Raw genomic sequence first — 18,003 nt, forward strand, 5'->3', positions numbered from 1 at the left:
ATCCCACATGCTGCGGAGCGGCTGGGCCCGTGAGCCATGGCCGCTGAGCCTGCGCTTCCGGAGCCTGTGCTCCGCAACGGGAGAGGCCACAACGGTGAGAGGTCCACGTACAGCAAAAAAAAATAATAATAATAAAATAAAATAAAATAAAAAACAAAAAAGAAGAATATGTGGCAGAGACTGTTTGTGGCCAGCAAAATTAAAAATATTTACTATCTGGCCCTTTACAGAAAAGTTTGCCAACCTCTGCTTTGGAATCCTGACTCATCAATTTTCTTCCTCACCCTTTTGTGTGCATCATTCAACAAATAGGAATTGAGCCTCTACTATGTGCCAGACACTGTTCTGAGGTCTGGAACCTACTTTTTATTAGGGACAGGAAAGTCATGATAAAATAAGTGAATGTATGTCAGACAGTGATGAGTGCCACAAAGAGAAATAATGGAGGGAAGGGGGAGAGAGAGGAAAAGGCTGGGGCAGGGAGGAGGTCTTACTGATAAAAGAGCCATTGAAGCTAAGTAGATGAGAGTCACCTGGTAAGAGGTGACTGGAGGCCCTGGGCTTCGCCCCGGTGATTGCTGTGAGCCGGGATAAGCTTCCTGAGGTCAATGGCCTGAAGGCGGAGAGTGGTGGCATCCGCTCTCACCCCTACTAGTGGAGGAGAAGAGGCAAGGCGTGGTGGGTAGGTCCTATCAAAGTACTCCTCTCTCCAGTCTCTCCTGTTTCACTGCAACCTTTCAGCCAGATATTACAAATACCCTTGCTATAATAATGACACCAAAGAAGAGGAGGAGGGGGACTTGTCCATTTTCTTCCCTGAACCTTACTTTCCCATCAAACAAATCTCTCATCTCTCTTCTTTCCTTGAAGCCAAGCTTAACTTTTAAAAAACGATTCAAAGTAACTTCCTTAATTTCCACATTATATATATCCCCAATTCCTTAAACTGGTTTCCACCCCTCTCACCCCAACTCCTGATGGCTGAATCCAGGCATCTCCCCTCTCTGTGTGTGCTGGCCCCCTGGCAACTGAACGTTCCTTCTCAAACTTGAGCCCACCAGGCACTGATGACGCTGTGCAGATTGGGCTCCCTGCCTCAGAAACTTCTGCTGCTCAGTTGTTGTTTTGGTTCTGTTGTCTTTTGGACTAGTTCTCTCTTCCACACACTCCTTAAATATAGCTACTTTCCGACACTCTGTCATACTTGTTTTCTCTCTCCTTCCACCAGTATTCTCATTATTAACCTGTAATTCAAACAGTAAAAACCCAGTTTCCTGCGCCTCCTTCTGGACTACCTAGTTCTGTAAACAACTCCCTACCTCCCTAGGCTTCAAGGAAGAAAGCTTTGAGTCATCTTTGTTTTCTAGTCCTCCCTCAGCCCTTATACCTAAATGTGATTGTGTTCCTTTCCTGTCCCTTTAAGGTAAAGAATGCTTAACTCTTCAGGATTCAGCCACAGTCTAACATCAGCAGCTTCATTTTTCTTCCCTACCCCACAAGCACAACTCTAACCCTGCCAAACTGATTGCCAGCCCTTCAGCCTCTGGGGCTTAAGGACAAGGGCTGTAGGCCATGCTCTCCTACACCTCTAGCTGTGTCCCAGCCCCACCCCTGCGAGATTTTATTTTATTTATTTAAAAATAAATTTATTTATTTAATTTATTTACTTTTGGCTGCTTTGGTTCTTTGTTGCTGTGCGCGGCTTTCTCTAGTTGTGGCTATTGGGGGCTACTCTTCATTGAGGTGTGCGGGCTTCTCATTGCAGTGGCTTCTCTTGTTGCAGAGCACGGGCTCTAGGCATGTGGGCTTCAGTAGTTGTGGCACGCGGGCTCGGTAGTTGTGGCTCGCGGGCTCTAGAGTGCAGGCTCAGTAGTTGTGGCGCGTGGGCTTAGTTGCTCCACAGCATGTGGGATCTTCCCGGGCCAGGGCTCGAACCCGTGTCCCCTGCATTGGCAGGCGGATTCTTAACCACTGCGCCCCCAGGGAAGCCCCCTGCGAGATTTTAAACAATACTCCTAGAAAGATCTCCCTGACAGCCCCTGACTCTCCACCCCCAATCATTCTTTAATCAGTACTCTTGTATCAGCTGATTTGCCCTGACTGGTTGAGGTACCCTGTCTCCTCTGTGAGCCTAGACAGACCTGAGCAATTCTGGTTCCACTTTCTACCTGTGTACACTTAGGTTGCTTACTTAACCTGTTTCCTTATCCAGTACTGCTCTTAGACCAAGGCAGGGGGGCTTGGAGTAAGGACCCTGCTCTGGCCCTCCTCTGACTATACCCCTCACCCAGAGTTCATGTCCCTTCTTTCAGACCACAACCCAGACACCCAAGACTCTGAAATTCCCAGCCCAAAGGCTCCTAGCCAGCTTCCAGGGTCTGCACAGCCTCTTAGGTGGAGCTACCTTCTTGATGGGTGCTATCCTCAGGATGGAGAGGTGGCCAAAGGATGGTTATTTGTGGAAGATGTGAACAGAGCTTGGACCTGCAGGCTAGTGGGTCCACATGCATGAAGTCTGTCCAGGTGTGGGGTAGAGTCATAGATAAGAAGCGGGTGAGGGATACCACAAGCTAGGGACTTCTGAGGAGTCTAAGAATTCTGAATCTGAAACTGGCCTTCCAGACTGTTACAAAGGTATATTTTTCAAGACAAGAAAACAAAGTAGACTTTACTTATCAGTTTATTAGTCTGATTTATAACTTCTAAAAATCTAGACTTATAGTAGGTGGGCTTCCAATTGTACTCTTGCCCTGGACCCTGCAAAAATTAGGAACAGACTTTCCTTCAGCTGCAAAGTGCGGACAATACCAATGAAGTTGTGAAAATTAAATAAGATGATGTATGTTACATGCCTAGCACAACACTTGATGCAAAGTCAGTACTTAACAAATGATGTTTTCATTCTCTTATCATACAATCATTTTTTGTTTTTCTCTCTTCCAGTGAAATAAATTACCTGAGTACAAAAACGATTCCTTATTTATCTCTATCCCCAGAGGCAAGCTTATTGCCCCAAATATAAAAGGTACTCATTAAATGTTTGTGGAATGAATATATGCAGTCCTAGAGAATCTACCTCTACCATTTTTCAACTGTTCGCTTCCTTCCTACTGCCAGGGCTGAGTTCAGCCTCTGATGAACTCTTACCTATGGTCCTGCAAGAGCCTCCTAATTGGTATCCCTTTACCAAAACTCTCTGCCCTCCAACAAACTTTCGTAATGGTTCAGGTTATCTTCTAAAAAGGTTGATGAGACCATGAAAAAGACCTCTACATCTATCGAGGATTTTCCTCTGACCATTCATCCATCCACCAAGTATTTGCTGAGCTCCTACTCACACAATTAAACATTGTTTAAAAACCTACTCTGTAGCCTCTGGAGAGATTAAAATGAATATAACATTTTCTCTATATTTATGGAATTCACATTCTAGCCTTATAATATAGGCTAAGTGTCTACAGAGTGAAATTCAAAATCTTGATCTGATCTTAACCATTCATGATGGAAACCTGAGATATATCTACCTCCCCTTTGTCATCCTGACTCTATATCTACTGTGGTACAGCCACACTAGATTATTCATCATCATCAGAACTCATCATGCACTTCCATACTTTGGTAGCTTTGAACTTGGTAATTGTGTACCATGAATTGCTTTAATGTCTATCAAAACCCTGCTAAGGACAAGTAACATCTCAGAGAAACATAACAAATCTCTTAATCATAATTAAATGCTCATTCTTCTGCATTCTCATGGCACTTTGTTCACATTTCCATCACTATAATTTCACAGTATTTTGTGTTATCACTAGTTGTTTAACAGATTGCTCCAGAGGACGGGAAATATGTTTTATTCATCTTTGTATGCATTTTATGATGCCACATAGTTGATAATGAATATAGTTTTGCTGAATGAATGAATGGGTAAATGGGTAAGTTAATGATGAATAGAGAAGGAGCAAGAAATTTATTGGTCTCTAGTCGGGAGATCAGGATTCCACTGTGCGCTTATCAGAAACCAGCTGGGTAACCTTAGGAAAGTCATCAAACCTCCTGAGCTTCAGTAATTGGTTGTCATTAAAAGGGACTAAGATTGTCTCTGAAATATCATCTAACCCTAGAGTTCTATGTTCAACAATTGTGTCTAGGGCAAATACAGAAAAATTTGTGAGACGTGAAGCAAACTGGACATATGAGAAACTTCCAATGGTTAACATTCTTTACCAACTTAAAAGTTTTTTGCTTTCTAAAAACAAAAAGTTCAGGGCTTCCCTGGTGGCGCAGTGGTTGCGCGTCCACCTGCCGATGCAGGGGAACCGGGTTCGCGCCCCGGTCTGGGAGGATCCCACATGCCGCGGAGCGGCTGGGCCTGTGGGCCATGGCCGCTGAGCCTGCGCGTCCGGAGCCTGTGCTCCGCAGCGGGAGAGGCCGCAGCAGAGGGAGGCCCGCATACCACAAAAATAAATAAATAAATAAAATTAAAAAAAAATAAAAACAAAAAGTTCAAAACCAGATTAGATACACACACTGAAAGTCAATATTCCTAAGGACACTATAGCCACCAGCTCTAGTTCAATGGAATACTTAGGAGGGCCCAAAGACCATCTTTCTTTTTTAATTTCTCTCTCTGTTTATATCTTTGGTTGAGTCTCTTTTTCTTCTTGTGAACACCCATCTTTTTTCTATCTTCCCTAATTGCAGCTTCATTTTATCTCCTTTATTGATTATAAACTTTTAACAAATAATTTTAAAAGTTCACCTTCACCTAATCATGTTGACGTGTGAAAGAAAAACTAAGAGAGAAAAATAAGTTCATAAATAGAAGGCATATTTTTTTTTTTTTTGGTGGTATGCGGGCCTCCCTCTGTTGCGGCCTCTCCCGTTGCGGGGCACAGGCTCCGGACGCGCAGGCTCAGCGGCCATGGCTCACGGGCCCAGCCGCTCCGCGGCACGTGGGATCTTCCCAGACCGGGGCGCGAACCCGGTTCCCCTGCATCGGCAGGCGGACGCGCAACCACTGCGCCACCAGGGAAGCCCTAGAAGGCATATTTTGATACCTTACAAAAATATAAGCATACATGATAACTTTCTAAATACTAAATATCAAAACAGGTTGCTATTATACAAAACCTCTATATTCTTAGGCAAAAACACTTTTTCCTTCCTTTATTAAGTACTGCAGAAACCTTTAAACAAGCATGTTAAAGTAGTCAGAAATGAAGACCTTACTATTATTATTTTCATCTTCTACAAATATTAATTAAAGATGTCCTAAGTATAGGAATACCTTAATCAGGACAGAGCACTTTTCGTTAGGAAGGTTAGAGTGAATGAATTAGTGAACTGCCAAGAAGCAAAAGGGATGCATGTATTAAGATGACCCATTGTTAATCACACTTTCACCATATTTCCCCCAAGTCCTGAAATCTATAGCTGCTCTCTAAGCAGCTAGGTTATAAGCTATTTGAGGCAAGGGCCACAATTCATACTGTGTATCGTCTTCAGCAACCAGCACAGTATTTTCTACAAGTGAGATGTTCAATATATGTTGTTAATGATGGAAATTCAAGCATTTATAAGTATAATCACAGCTTATAAATAAGATATTAAAGTATTAGATTCATTTATGAATAAGCAATTAACATATAGGACAGGAGGCTCTCAATAACTCAGTGTTGAAATTATAAATGGCCCACTAAGTCATACAGACATGCATTCGAGTCTTGTGTGTCTCCAGGAAAGTTACCAACACTCTCTCAGTCTCTATTTTCATTTTTGAAAATGGAGATAAATAATACTAACTTCACTGGGTTGTACTAAAGTACCAACGAGTTAATGTATTTAAAGCATACCAGTATAGTATTTAGTACACAGCAGATGCTCACTAACTATAGCGATTTTATGCTCTCAGAAGGGAGAGTACCACATTTAAGTATCAGCTTAAACCTAAGGAAAAAAAAATTTTGTCAGTATTAAATAAAGGTTCACTTCTGCTTAATCAAGATTAACCAGGGCTTAAGATTCCAGAAGAGGGTACATAGTTTGCTCTGTTGAAGAAGGACAAAGTCAGATTCTGGCAAACAAAAGTAGGAGGCATAAGAAGCAGTGAATTCATTAACACTCGAGGGCACATACCACCTAAAACATTTCTTTGATCTCAGAGGCTGTCATGTTCTTGACCAGTTTTTCAAAATCCTTTCCTTTCCCTCTCACCACTTCAGTCTTTCAAGGGTCAAGTTTCATCCACCTGGCCTTCATCCAAGAGTGTACTTCTAACAGGCATTGGGATGCTTGGGACACCATCGCTAATCTGGCCTCAGAGTTCTACAACCCTGCTATGAGTGATTATTTTAAGATCCTAGCCTACCTCTATCTAACTGAAGAAAGTCTAAAATATTAACTGCCTACTCCATTCAATAGAAATAACTTTATAAAGTAATGATTTAAGGGGCCTTTGACATAGTCCAGAATGGTAAACATCATCAACAAAAATAAATCTTGAACTAGATGAGATATAAATAGTAAATATGACTCAGAAAACACCCCAAATATTAACAAGCTTTGCACTTACTAAATATTTTCCCTTCATTTCCTCACTGTCTCTATTAATACTTAGCGTTTACAGTTGTACCATAACTCTCACATCTGATTCACTTTAACATCATTCCAGTTGAAAGCAAATTTTTACACTCTTTCATTTGGGATTACTTAGTATAATTTATTTAATTCAATGTTGAAATAATCATTTCCTCTGTTTATTCTCATTTTACATGTAGCCTACAGGTCAGTAAGCATAGGGATTAGGACAATGGTCAAATTGTTTTCTAGCTATTTCTGTTATCTTTCTGAATTGGAACTTCAGAATATGACTTTGTTAGTTTATTTTAGTAGTTAAAAGTTCCCAAAACATCAGAACATAACCATGTTTAAATATCAATCTAGAAATGATACTTTAAACAATTAGTTTTTCAATTTATGTCCAAAGTTACACATGACATGAATTTTGGATTATGAGATGTTTTAAATTTATTTAATTAATTTAGATAACAAAGTACACTGCTATTTATCAACCTGACACTTGCAGGCAGATTTAAAATGATATATTTTTGTTATTTCTTCCAAGAGCCTTTCCTAATCTTTGTTGTGAGGGGTTGTCCTGCACACCGTAGGATGTTTAGCAGCAACCCTGGCCTCTAACCAGGAGACACTGGTAGAATATCCCTCCCCTCTGACAACCAGAAGTGTCTTCAGACATTGCCAAATGTCCCTGGAGGGTAAGGGGGTGGAATTGCCCTTACTGGAGAACCACTGCTCTGGAGTCCTAACACTCCTCTCCCTAATGTTCACTAGCAATTACTTATTTTGTCTTGTAGGAAACAAATGGTATTAGCAAATTCTGATGTTTGTTTAAGTCTCAGTCAGATCTATGTAAATTTTTCCTATAAGTCTCAGCTCCTTGCTTCTATTCTTGCTCCTTTATATCCTTCTACATTCATTCCCTCATTCCTTAGCTCACTCATTCAATAATGTTTCCTGAGCAGTGACTTTATGCCATGCATGATTCTAGATGCTAGATAATGTTGGTCATGAAACTATTAAGGTCCTTGTTCTCTTGGAGCTTATACTTTTATTCTATATAGTAGTCAGGATGATCTTTTAAAAATATTCATCAGGAACTGGAGGAGAGATGTCACTGAGAAGAATGAAGTAGAAAACTCTAAAACACCATCCCTCCGCTATAGCAATGGTTAAACTGGCTAGAACTGTTAGAATCAGCTGTTTTGAATTCTGGAATCTAATAAAAAACTTACAACCAAGGAAATCCTTAATAAAGAAAGATGCTACTGAATTTTGGAAAGAGAAGATTGTGGTATTTTAATTTACCCACCTACTACCCCCCACTCTCTAGTTTGGTGGCTATAAAGACAACTGTCCACATTCCTGGTGCAGCTTTCTCATGCCAGAGGGGGCAATGTAGATCCTAAATCAAAAAATTGTGGTTGTGTGTTTTGACCTGTCTAGTAGTTACCTGAGGAATTGGGCTGAAGTGGCCAGCCAGGTGATATTTATCAGATTTATTCATTTTTTAAAAATAAAAGCAAATGTATTAGCCTTAGCCACCTGGGGCAGCAAGGAAGAACAGATGGGGCAAGGACTAGGCAGACTGAAAAGCCTCGGGAGGAAGAGATTGGAGAAGCATAAATATGGAGGGATAAAGGCTTTGAAAAGCTCCTCTGTAATGAGAGGAATCTAGAAAAGACCTGAGAAGAACTTCAGCTTTCATTTCTGCCTGATTTCTTGGCTGTGTGCAAGCAAGAAGTGAAAGCTAAGGCAGAGCCGTAAATGGCCTGGCTAAGCCTTGAAGGAGTACTCCCTACGCAGAGTATATCAGTAAAGACTGATTTTGGTTTCAGACATTTAAGGAAATCTCTGTCAAATCACTAACTGATCACTAAGCTAATGGAACAGAGACTTCAGGGGGCACTCAATCCAAAAAAAGATAATTTGTACAGAAACAGTTTAGAAAAGTCACTAAAAAACTACAACCCACAACAAGCAACAGCAAGTTCTGGGGAGGGGAGAAAATCTGATTTTTCAGAGTTACCACAATGTAATGCTCAAGATATCCAGTTATCAACAACAAAAAAATTACTATGCATGCAAAGAAATAAGTATAGTCTATTCACAGCAAAACAAGAAATTAATAGAAACTGCCCCTAAAGGAGCCCAGACATTGGACTTACTAGACAAAACTGTAGAACAACTGTCCCCCTAACTGGCCTGGCCCCTGTCTACCTCTCACCTCACCTTGTACCAGTTTATGTTTTGCTCACTCTCATGAGTCACACTGGCCATCCTGTTGTTCTTTAGTTCATCAAGTATGTTCTTCTTAGGACTTTAAACATGCTGTGCATTCCCTTTGGAGTGCTCTTCTCCTCCTCCTTTGCACAGCTCACTCTGCACATTCTGGGCTCTGTTCACATTCTACCTCCTCAGAGGCATCTTTTCTGACTTCCTTATCTACAATAGCTGTGCCCTTCCCCCACCTCCCTACCTACCATCAATTTCTGTTCCCTTTAATTGTTCACGTCATCACTCTCTGAAATTATTTTCAGAGTTATTTATTTATGGTAGCTACTTATGTACTTGTTTATTGTATGTCTCCCTCACTAGAATGTAAGCTCCTTGGCAGCAGGTACTTTATCTGTGTCCTTTAATAAGTATTTATCAAATGAATGAATAAAGTTATACATGTTGAACAAAGAATAAAAACAAGAAAAGCTTAAAAATTTCCTGTGAGGAGTCTCCTTCAGCTCAGAAATGTTTGCTCACCAGTTGTTTAATAAATCTATTAGAGAAAGTCTTTCCACTGACAAGGCTTCAAATAAGGCGACAGGGTAATGTCCGATGCCACGACGGCCTGTTACTTCCATCCTAGGAAAGGAGATCACAGTGCGGAAGTGAGTGAGCAAACCTCTGTCCCTGTTTAAGCAGCTGCCGGGTCAGGGGTGGACAGTGTGTCAGTGAGCTGCAGCAAAAGCTCTCTGGGTGAGCCCCTGTGACCGTGAAAGCCAGGCCACTTTTGGTGCCAGTGGGAGAGGTGTCCTTGAGATTTCAAAGTAATGCTATCTTTGGCAGAGGTTGAAAAACAGGGTGGGTAATATACAAATGTTGCGTGGTATTGCCTTGAGTAAAGAGCAAAGGGACAGCGGACTGACTGCTCTTTGTCTCTTCTTGTTCTGCAGTTTCAGACTCAATCACCAGAGAAGAATCTCCTCTGATTCTGGTAAGGTTCTAAAACAACCTGAGACAAGAAGTGATACTTAAGTATTAAGATTATGAACAGCTTATGAACAGCTTTTAATTTACCCACCTACTATGCCCCACTCTCTAATTTGGTGGCTATAAAGACAACTGCCCACATTCCTGGTGCAGCTTTCTCATGCCACAGGGGGAAATATAGATCTTGAATCAAAAAAGGTAGGTAAATTAAAATACCACAATCTTCTCTTTCCAAAATTCAGTAGCATTTTTCTTTCATAAGCTTATAATAAATGAGTTTATCCCATTAAACATTAAACTATTTTTTTTTCTGGATGAAATTGTTTCTAGAACCTGTTATATACATCAAATTTTTCAATATATTAACCGCTTAATTTTCTTCTAAAAGATACTACAATGAACTCAGTAACATTTTTCTGAGGTAGTAGGGCATGGTGATTAACAATACTGCTTCTTGGGACTTCCCTGGTGGTCCAGTGGTAAAGAATCTGCCTTACAATGCAGGGGACTCAGGTTCCACCCCTGGTCGTGAAATAAGATCCCACATGCCTCGGGGCAATAAGCCGGCATGCCACAACTACTGAGCTCGTGCGCCTCAACTAGAGCCTACGTGCTGCAAACTACACAGCCCACCTGGTCTGGAGCCTGCATGTCACAACTAGAGACGAGAAAAACCAGCACGCCACAACTAGAGAGAAGCCTGCACACTGCAACAAAGAGCCTGTGCGCCGCAATGAAAGATCCTGCATGCCTTAACGAAGATCCCGCGTGCTGCAGCTAAGACCCAACGCAGCCTAAAATAAATGATAAACACATTTTTTTTAAAAAAAGAAAGTTAAAAAAAAAAAGTCTGACTTCTTTTCTGAAGTCAAAGAACTTGGGTTCAAAGCCTGGCTTTGCCACTCACCAGCTGGGCAAGTTAACACTCTGTGCCTCAGCTTCTTTATCTATAAATAGGGATAATACTAGTAGCTGCCTCAGAAGGTTCTTGTAAGGATTAAATGAATTAATACATGGGATGTACTTAGCACACTGCTCAGTATATAGTTCTGCATGGAAAAATGTTAGCTGCTACTGCTGTGATTACTATTACTATTATTGTTATAGCAATATTTTTTTCCTTGGTGCCTTAGCTCATTATAAAAGTCTTAAATTACTATAATATGTTACAACCCAATGATACTTATTTAAAGGGTGGAGGGTTATTGGCTTTTACATAAAATGGTCCCAGACTGATTTGCAGGAGTGCTTTTATATGCTATTTTATAGCTTTTCTATTTTCCTTTGTGAGGTCTCTGATTTTCACTTCTACTGTTGTTAATCATTTTTCCTATGTATATCAGTTTCTTTCCATACTTCTTTTGTTACAGGGGTCATAAAAACCAGCAAACCAAATTTGTTAGGCATGTGTGTTAAGTAAAAGCGAATATATTCTAAACTAAGTTGGAAAAGCTCTCCTATATATGAATAGAGAAAAAAAACTTGACTCCACGGACATCTCATTTGGCCTTTCAGAGGTATTTATTTTTTCTTATTTTCCGATTCTTATATAAATATAAAATGTTATATGAAAATTAAGTCTCTGGGGAGACAGATGTAACAAAGTTTACACATAAATGTTAAGATTAAAAAGCCTCTAATTTAGTTCAAATAAATACTCATTAAGGTCCTACTATAGCTAGATACTGGAGGAGCAAAAATGAATGATATGGTCCTAAACCTCAAGAGGCTTGCAATCTAGAGGGGGAGCTAAAGCATAAACAATTAATGCCAAGATAATATAGTAAGGATACCAAAGATATTCACACTGGGTACTATGGGAGCCTAGAGGAAGGGCCCTTAACCTCACCTGGGGTTCCAAAGGAAGTCTCCTGAAGAGGATCATGCCTGAGCTGAACCAGAGAGCAGCCAGGTGAAGAAATGTTGAATGCACCATTACAAGCATAGGAACAGAAGTCATGAGGTAGGAAAGCAGCATAGTGCTTTTTTGAGAGTATGTAGCTATGTTTGTGTAAAGAATTAATAATTTGATATTGTTGCGATTAAAAAAATAAGTGAAATAGGAAATGGTGAGAAATGAAGCTAGGAGTTAGACTGAATAGGGGCCAGAGTCAAGAGAGGTTCTCTTATGCCATGCTGAGAGGCTTGGACATTGCTTATAAAGAAATGGGGAGCCATTAATAAAACTTTAAGGAGAAAAATGGCAATTTTCAGATTTTCCTTTCAGATGTATAACTGAGACAGCATTGTAAAAGACAGAGAAAAGCTAGAAAAAACTGGAGGAAGGGAGACAAGTTAGGTGTCAGTTACAATGAATAAACTAGAGATAGTAAAGCCTGAATGAGGGCAAGGTAGTAGTTATGGTGAGGTAGAGAGGGTTCCAGATATAGTTTAAAGATAAAATTGGATGATCCTGGTGATTTATTAGATGAAGGGGGTCCAAGATTGAAAGGAATCAAGGATGACTACCAGATTTTAGGTCTTGAATTACTGGTTAAATGAGAGTACAATTAACGGGAGAGAGAAAGAGGAAAGTGTTTGCTTTATCTTGTTGTTATCGTTTTGTTTTTCAAATTTAAGTTTGCTTTTGTTTTTTTTTTCTTTTTTAAATAGTGGGCATATGAAGATTAATTAGTTCAAGTTAAATCTGAGTTAAATAATGTAGAAGTCAGAATTGAAGATATCAGTTTTAGAGTAATTAACAAATAGAAGCAAGAGAGCAGATAAGAAGTCCTAGGAAAATGTGTGAAAAGAAGAGCAGCAGAAAAAAAAAAAAAAAAAGAGCAGCAGAACAAGAGTGGGGTGGGACATTGGAATGCCAGTGCTTAAAGAGGGACAGAGAAGGCTAGCCTGTGAAGGAACCTGGGACAGCACACTGAGAGGTACAAGGAGAGGACAGTGCCATGAAAGCCAAGGATGAGTTTCAGATGGGCTGGTCAGTCAAGAAGCTAAAAGCAACTTGTATCAGCTGCATTTTGTGAGCGCTCACTACACATCCGGTGCTGTTTCATACAGTGTTATCTCCTTTAATCTGTTACCCATGTGCTATAGATGACAAATCTGAAGTTCAGCGAAGATGTATAACTTACCCAAGGTCATAGGGTAAGCTGGCAGAACTGGGATCTGAACCCAGGTCTGCAGCATTACAAAGCCCATGTTCTTAACTCTGCTGGAGTAAAAGAACTTCTTCAGGATGCAACTGTATAGTATCATAATAAGGACTGCTATATATTGCTTTTCCAAGGAGCATATCTTAAAACTATCTGATAATCTCAAAGAAATACTTAATATTCAAGGAGGTCACTATACATTTGATCATTTTAATCAAAACATACTTTTTTCAGTGATGTATTTCTTGAAATATTTTTATTTCATAAATATTACACTTGTCAAATCATGAGAACAATAAAGCGCAACACAAGGCAATCCACTCATTAGGGCACTGCTCCAATAAAGCCAAAAGGAAGGTCCTAGACGGACGAGTTAATGTCCTTCAGAGGAAAGCTAAGCACCCTGGACTTAGACACCTGAGGCTTAGCTTTCTCACAAATGCTACTACTGGTCTCAAAGAAAATCAGAAAGGATATGCACAGTTCAGCAAAAACCTACCACAAACATGAAAGTAATTAGAATAGTTATTCTACAGAAGGTTTATTTTAGATGATAAATTATTATCCATTTAAAGATAGAGAATAAGAAAGTCACAGTGCTATTATAAAAGTCGTAATTTTCCTATTTCCCACTAGAGGGAGCAATAGCATTTCTCTTACCATTTGGTGGATAAAACACGGCATATTCTTCTAGTCCTAGTTTTCCTGTAAGAGAAAACCATAGTGAGTTCCAATATGATTAGATAAAATAGAAAAAACTTTAAAAATTAATTTTGTGAATATACTAAAAATTAATGGAATTTTAAAAACGACTATAGTACAATCTCCTTTCATTTCATTTTATGATATGGAATTAATTTGAAAATATGCCAGCCAATCTTTTGGTATTAGCAAATCCTTTCATCAATTAAAGTCAATAATACAAACTTAAGCACTACAAGGTAAGTGATACAAAATATTAAAAGAACAAACGTTTTCAAGCTCCTTAAGCACTTAAGAAGAGCAGCATCTATTTGTAAGCCTAGAATTGTTGTGTTAATTATCAGTAATTCTAGTCTAGTCATTAAAGTAAGTCCTAAGCTTTGCAACACCTCATTAGTTTACATTTTATGGAATGAGTTAAAAAGTTAAAATTAAATGTCTTTCACTGTATGGTGGTAATATTTTCTGAATTCCTAAACAATTGATATGGTCTGAGAATGAGGCTAAATATTTGAAATCAGGATTATCTCAGAAAATTAAATTATATTCACCATAATTAAATGTTTAAGCGAGCTTTAAAAAGTTTTTCCTCAAAACTTTTAAAGGTCTGAGTTTTTTCCCACCTTCTACTGAGGTGGGAAAAAGTAGGTAGCTCTTATCTTGACAGTTTTTCTAACACTGTTGAGTCTACTGAAAAGTCACGTGCATTTCTGCACTTGGCTTTAAGGTAAGATTTTTAATTAAAAAAATTTTTTTGGTTGAGAATGGTGGGAGAGAGGAAATGAAGAACTGCATGAGCAGTTTAGGTTAGGGTGGAGACAACAAGGATTGATCTTGTGAGTAAGAAGAGAATGAAATGATAGATGGGTAGGTAGGTAGATGGATGGATGATAGAGAATACCTGCTGGGTACTCAATACTGGGCTAGGTGCCGAGAGGCAAACAGAGTAGATATAAGATATGGTGTCTGAACCATGTGGCTTATAATCCAGATGAAAATAGGAAACATTAAGATATGTTTGCTAAATTTTCTGGCACAGGCTTTAAGCGCTTTAGAGGTTTAGAGGAGAGGGAAATTGATGATGGGTTGGTGGACTTGGTGAATGTGAGACAATGGAAAATGTATATTGGTCTCTGCCCCTGGTTGCTGGCACAGAGCTCCTGAAACCCTTGTAATTTCCTAAGTGATAAGAGCATTAGGAGCATCTCTTATTCTAATATTTGTCTCTGATGCCGTCCCTGACACAAGGCTTCTGAAACCCTTGCAAATTCCTAAATGATAAGAGCATTAGGAGCATCTTTTGTTCTATTGGGGTGACTCTGAGTGGGCTTCTGAACGGGCGCTGGTCACCAGAAAGACCAAGTCTTGATTAGAAGCCCCATCCCCTCATACTCCAGAGGGACTGGAAATGGAGTTTAATAATTGATCATGCCTCTGTGAGGAAGACTCCATAAAACCCCAGAAGTAGGGGGTTTGAAGAGCTTCTAGGTGGACAAACACATCAACGCTGGGAAGAAGACGCACTCCAACTCCATGGGGACAGAAGCTTCTATGCTTGTGACCCTCCCAGACGCAGCCCTATGTATCTCTTCATCTGGCTGTTCATTTGTATTCTTTATCATATCCTTTAACCAACTGGTAAATGTAAGTACGTGTTTCCCTGAGTTCTGTGGGCCTCTCTAGTAAATCAGTCAAACCCAAGGAGAGGGTTGTTGGAACGTCCAATCTAAAGCCTGTTGGTCAGAAGCACAGGTGATAACCTAAGCTTGTGACTGGTGTCTGAAGTGTGTGTGTGTGTGTGCGTGTGTGTATGTATGTGAGGACTGAGTCCTTAACCTGTGGGATCTGACACCATCTCTAGGTAGACAGTGTTAGAATTGAGTTAAACTGCAGGATACCCAGGTGGTGTCAAGACTAGCTTGTTATTGTGGGGAAAACTCCCCACATATGTGCAACCAAAAGTGTCAGAAGTGAAGTGCTTTGTGTGAGTAGTAAATTAAAAACACAGGAGCAAAACACAGTAGGAAAGAACTGGGTTTTTCCCTACATAGAAGGAAATAATCTGAGTTTTTCTGATACTGTGAGACATAGGCTAGTTCTTCAAGAACCTATGATTTTGGGGGTGGAGGAGTGGGAATCCTTCCATGTTTAGGGAATATATAGAGGCTTAGAATGAAAATGGGGTAATGTGGAATAAACAGAGAATCAAAGTTAGCTAGGTTAAGACAGGATCAACTAATGGAGGGCTGAATTAAAATTTGGCTGAATTTAGAGGTAAGTCCATTAGATAAGTTCTATAATCAGTTTTTCAGCAGCTGATGTGAAAGAAACAAACAAGTAAACCAAATGTTTCTATCAATTCAGTATAGAAGCAATGTAACCAAGAGAGCCCCCAAGTGGGGGGAGCCTGATCCCAGCACTGGCAATGTGGGGTCTGTCTTAGGGCAGCGGTCGTAGTAATCAGGCAGACAGTTGGACTTAGGAGATACAGGACAAACAGCATCTTTCTTTAAGGGAATAGCAGAATGACCACACACAATAGGCTTATAAGCTTCCAGTGCTGGGTGTTCACTACTTAATAAAAAGGAGAAATTGGGGAAAGGCTTCCAGCCGAAATTAGTTCAATTGCCAGGTGATAGCAGGATACTGGAATAGCATTATCTTGTAGGCAGCTAGTGATAAAGAGAAGAAAGCACTAAAATAGAATTAAGAAAGCTAATAGCATATAAATTATATCAAACTTTAAGTGTGGTGTAACATTTTGAGAGAAGGAATAAAGAAAGCAAAAAAAAAAGCAAATTCAACTGATAAACTCATAGTTGGAAGGGTAAATAAAAGTCAACAGATATGGCAAAAACAGCAACAGAAGTGAGAGCAAACAGGAAAAATAAAAAAGTAATTTTAAATGCTGTTTTTGGGAACCACTTTCCTGTGATCTGCGATAAGTGGCTTGGGCACTGATTTAAGTGCGAGTGAAAGATGGTTACAATAACCTGAGAGACATCTTATTAAATAATTTACGACAAAAATTTTGACAACCAATATATGCTATAAAATAAACAGTCTTGGGGCTTCCCTGGTGGCGCAGTGGTTGCGCGTCCGCCTGCCGATGCAGGGGAACCGGGTTCGCGCCCCGGTCTGGGAGGACCCCACATGCCGCGGAGCGGCTGGGCCCGTGAGCATGGCCGCTGAGCCCGCGCGTCCGGAGCCTGTGCTCCGCAACGGGAGAGGCCGCAACAGAGCGCACACACACACACACACACACACACACACACACACACACACACAATAAACAGTCTTGGCATGATTATGTAAGTGTTAAAGAATACTTCCTTTATATAGTAAGATTTTACCTCTTATGTATGATTTCGGTGGTGAAGCACTGTTGTATGCAAAGTGACCCAACACAGATGTATCTCGGGAGAAACAAAGTAATACCTGGGTACAACATTGGAAGAAACAAACAATTAAGCACTGTTTTTTTTCCTTTAATTTATTTTTTATTGAAATATGGTTGCATTACAATGTTGTGTTAACTTGTGTACTTTTTATTTTTTTTAAACATCTTTATTGGAATATAACTGCTTTACAATGTTGTGTTAGTTTCTGCTGTATAACAAAGTGAATCAGCTATACGTATACATATATCCCCATATCCCTTCCCTCTTGCGTCTCCCTCCCACCCTTCCTATCCCACCCCTCTAGACGGTTACAAAGCACAGAGCTGATCTCCCAGTGCTACGCGGCTGCTTCCCACTAGCTGTCTATTTTACATTTGGTAGTGTATATATGTCCATGCCACTGTCTTGCTTCGTCCCAGCTTACCCTTTCCCCTCCCCGTGTCCTCAAGTCCATTCTCTACGTCTGCGTCTTTATTCCTGTCCTGCCCCTAGGTTCTTCAGAACCATTTTTTTTTTTGGATTCCATATATATGTAAGCACTGTTTTATAACAGGTAATTCATTGCTACTTCTGCTTGAGAGGCACTGAGATAGAATCTTTCAAGTTCAGTACTGTGCCTCTCAATGGGAAGAGTGCCCTCTATTGGTACACCGATGGTAAGTGTTAACAGTAGATACCAAGTGTGATGGGTAAAGTTCATCCAAAGATTTCTCACTGTTAGTCACCTAAACCTTAAACAACAGCAGAAAATGCAAGTTACTAACTACCAGTTGATTCTTTTTTTTTTAACATCTTTATTGGAATATAATTGCTTTACAATGGTGTGTTAGTTTCTGCTTTATAGCAAAGTGAATCAGCTATACATATACATATATCCCCATATCTCCTCTCTCTTGCATCTCCCTCCCACCCCCCTAGGTGGTCACAAAGCACTGAGCTGATCTCCCTGTGCTATGCGGCTGCTTCCCACTAGCTATCTATTTTACATTTGGTAGTATATATAAGTC

The 18,003-nt window shown here is 40.0% G+C and overlaps 1 protein-coding gene across 4 annotated transcripts in view; it reads right to left on the reverse strand.

Annotated features, from left to right (window-relative positions):
• Positions 1-18,003, reverse strand: part of TBC1D19 (TBC1 domain family member 19) — a 166,912-nt gene that overhangs the window by 23,957 nt on the left and 124,952 nt on the right. For all 4 annotated transcript variants that reach the window (XM_007125144.3, XM_007125146.4, XM_028492081.2 and 1 more), the window contains 2 exons: positions 16,949-17,033; positions 13,554-13,598 (listed from right to left, as the gene is read on the reverse strand). In XM_007125144.3, the coding sequence (XP_007125206.1) occupies positions 13,554-13,598; positions 16,949-17,033 (130 nt within the window). The remainder of the gene's footprint in view (positions 1-13,553; positions 13,599-16,948; positions 17,034-18,003) is intronic.

The sequence above is a fragment of the Physeter macrocephalus genome, chromosome 7 (assembly GCF_002837175.3).
Source record: "Physeter macrocephalus isolate SW-GA chromosome 7, ASM283717v5, whole genome shotgun sequence".
In the NCBI taxonomy this organism is placed as follows: Eukaryota; Metazoa; Chordata; class Mammalia; order Artiodactyla; family Physeteridae; genus Physeter; species Physeter macrocephalus.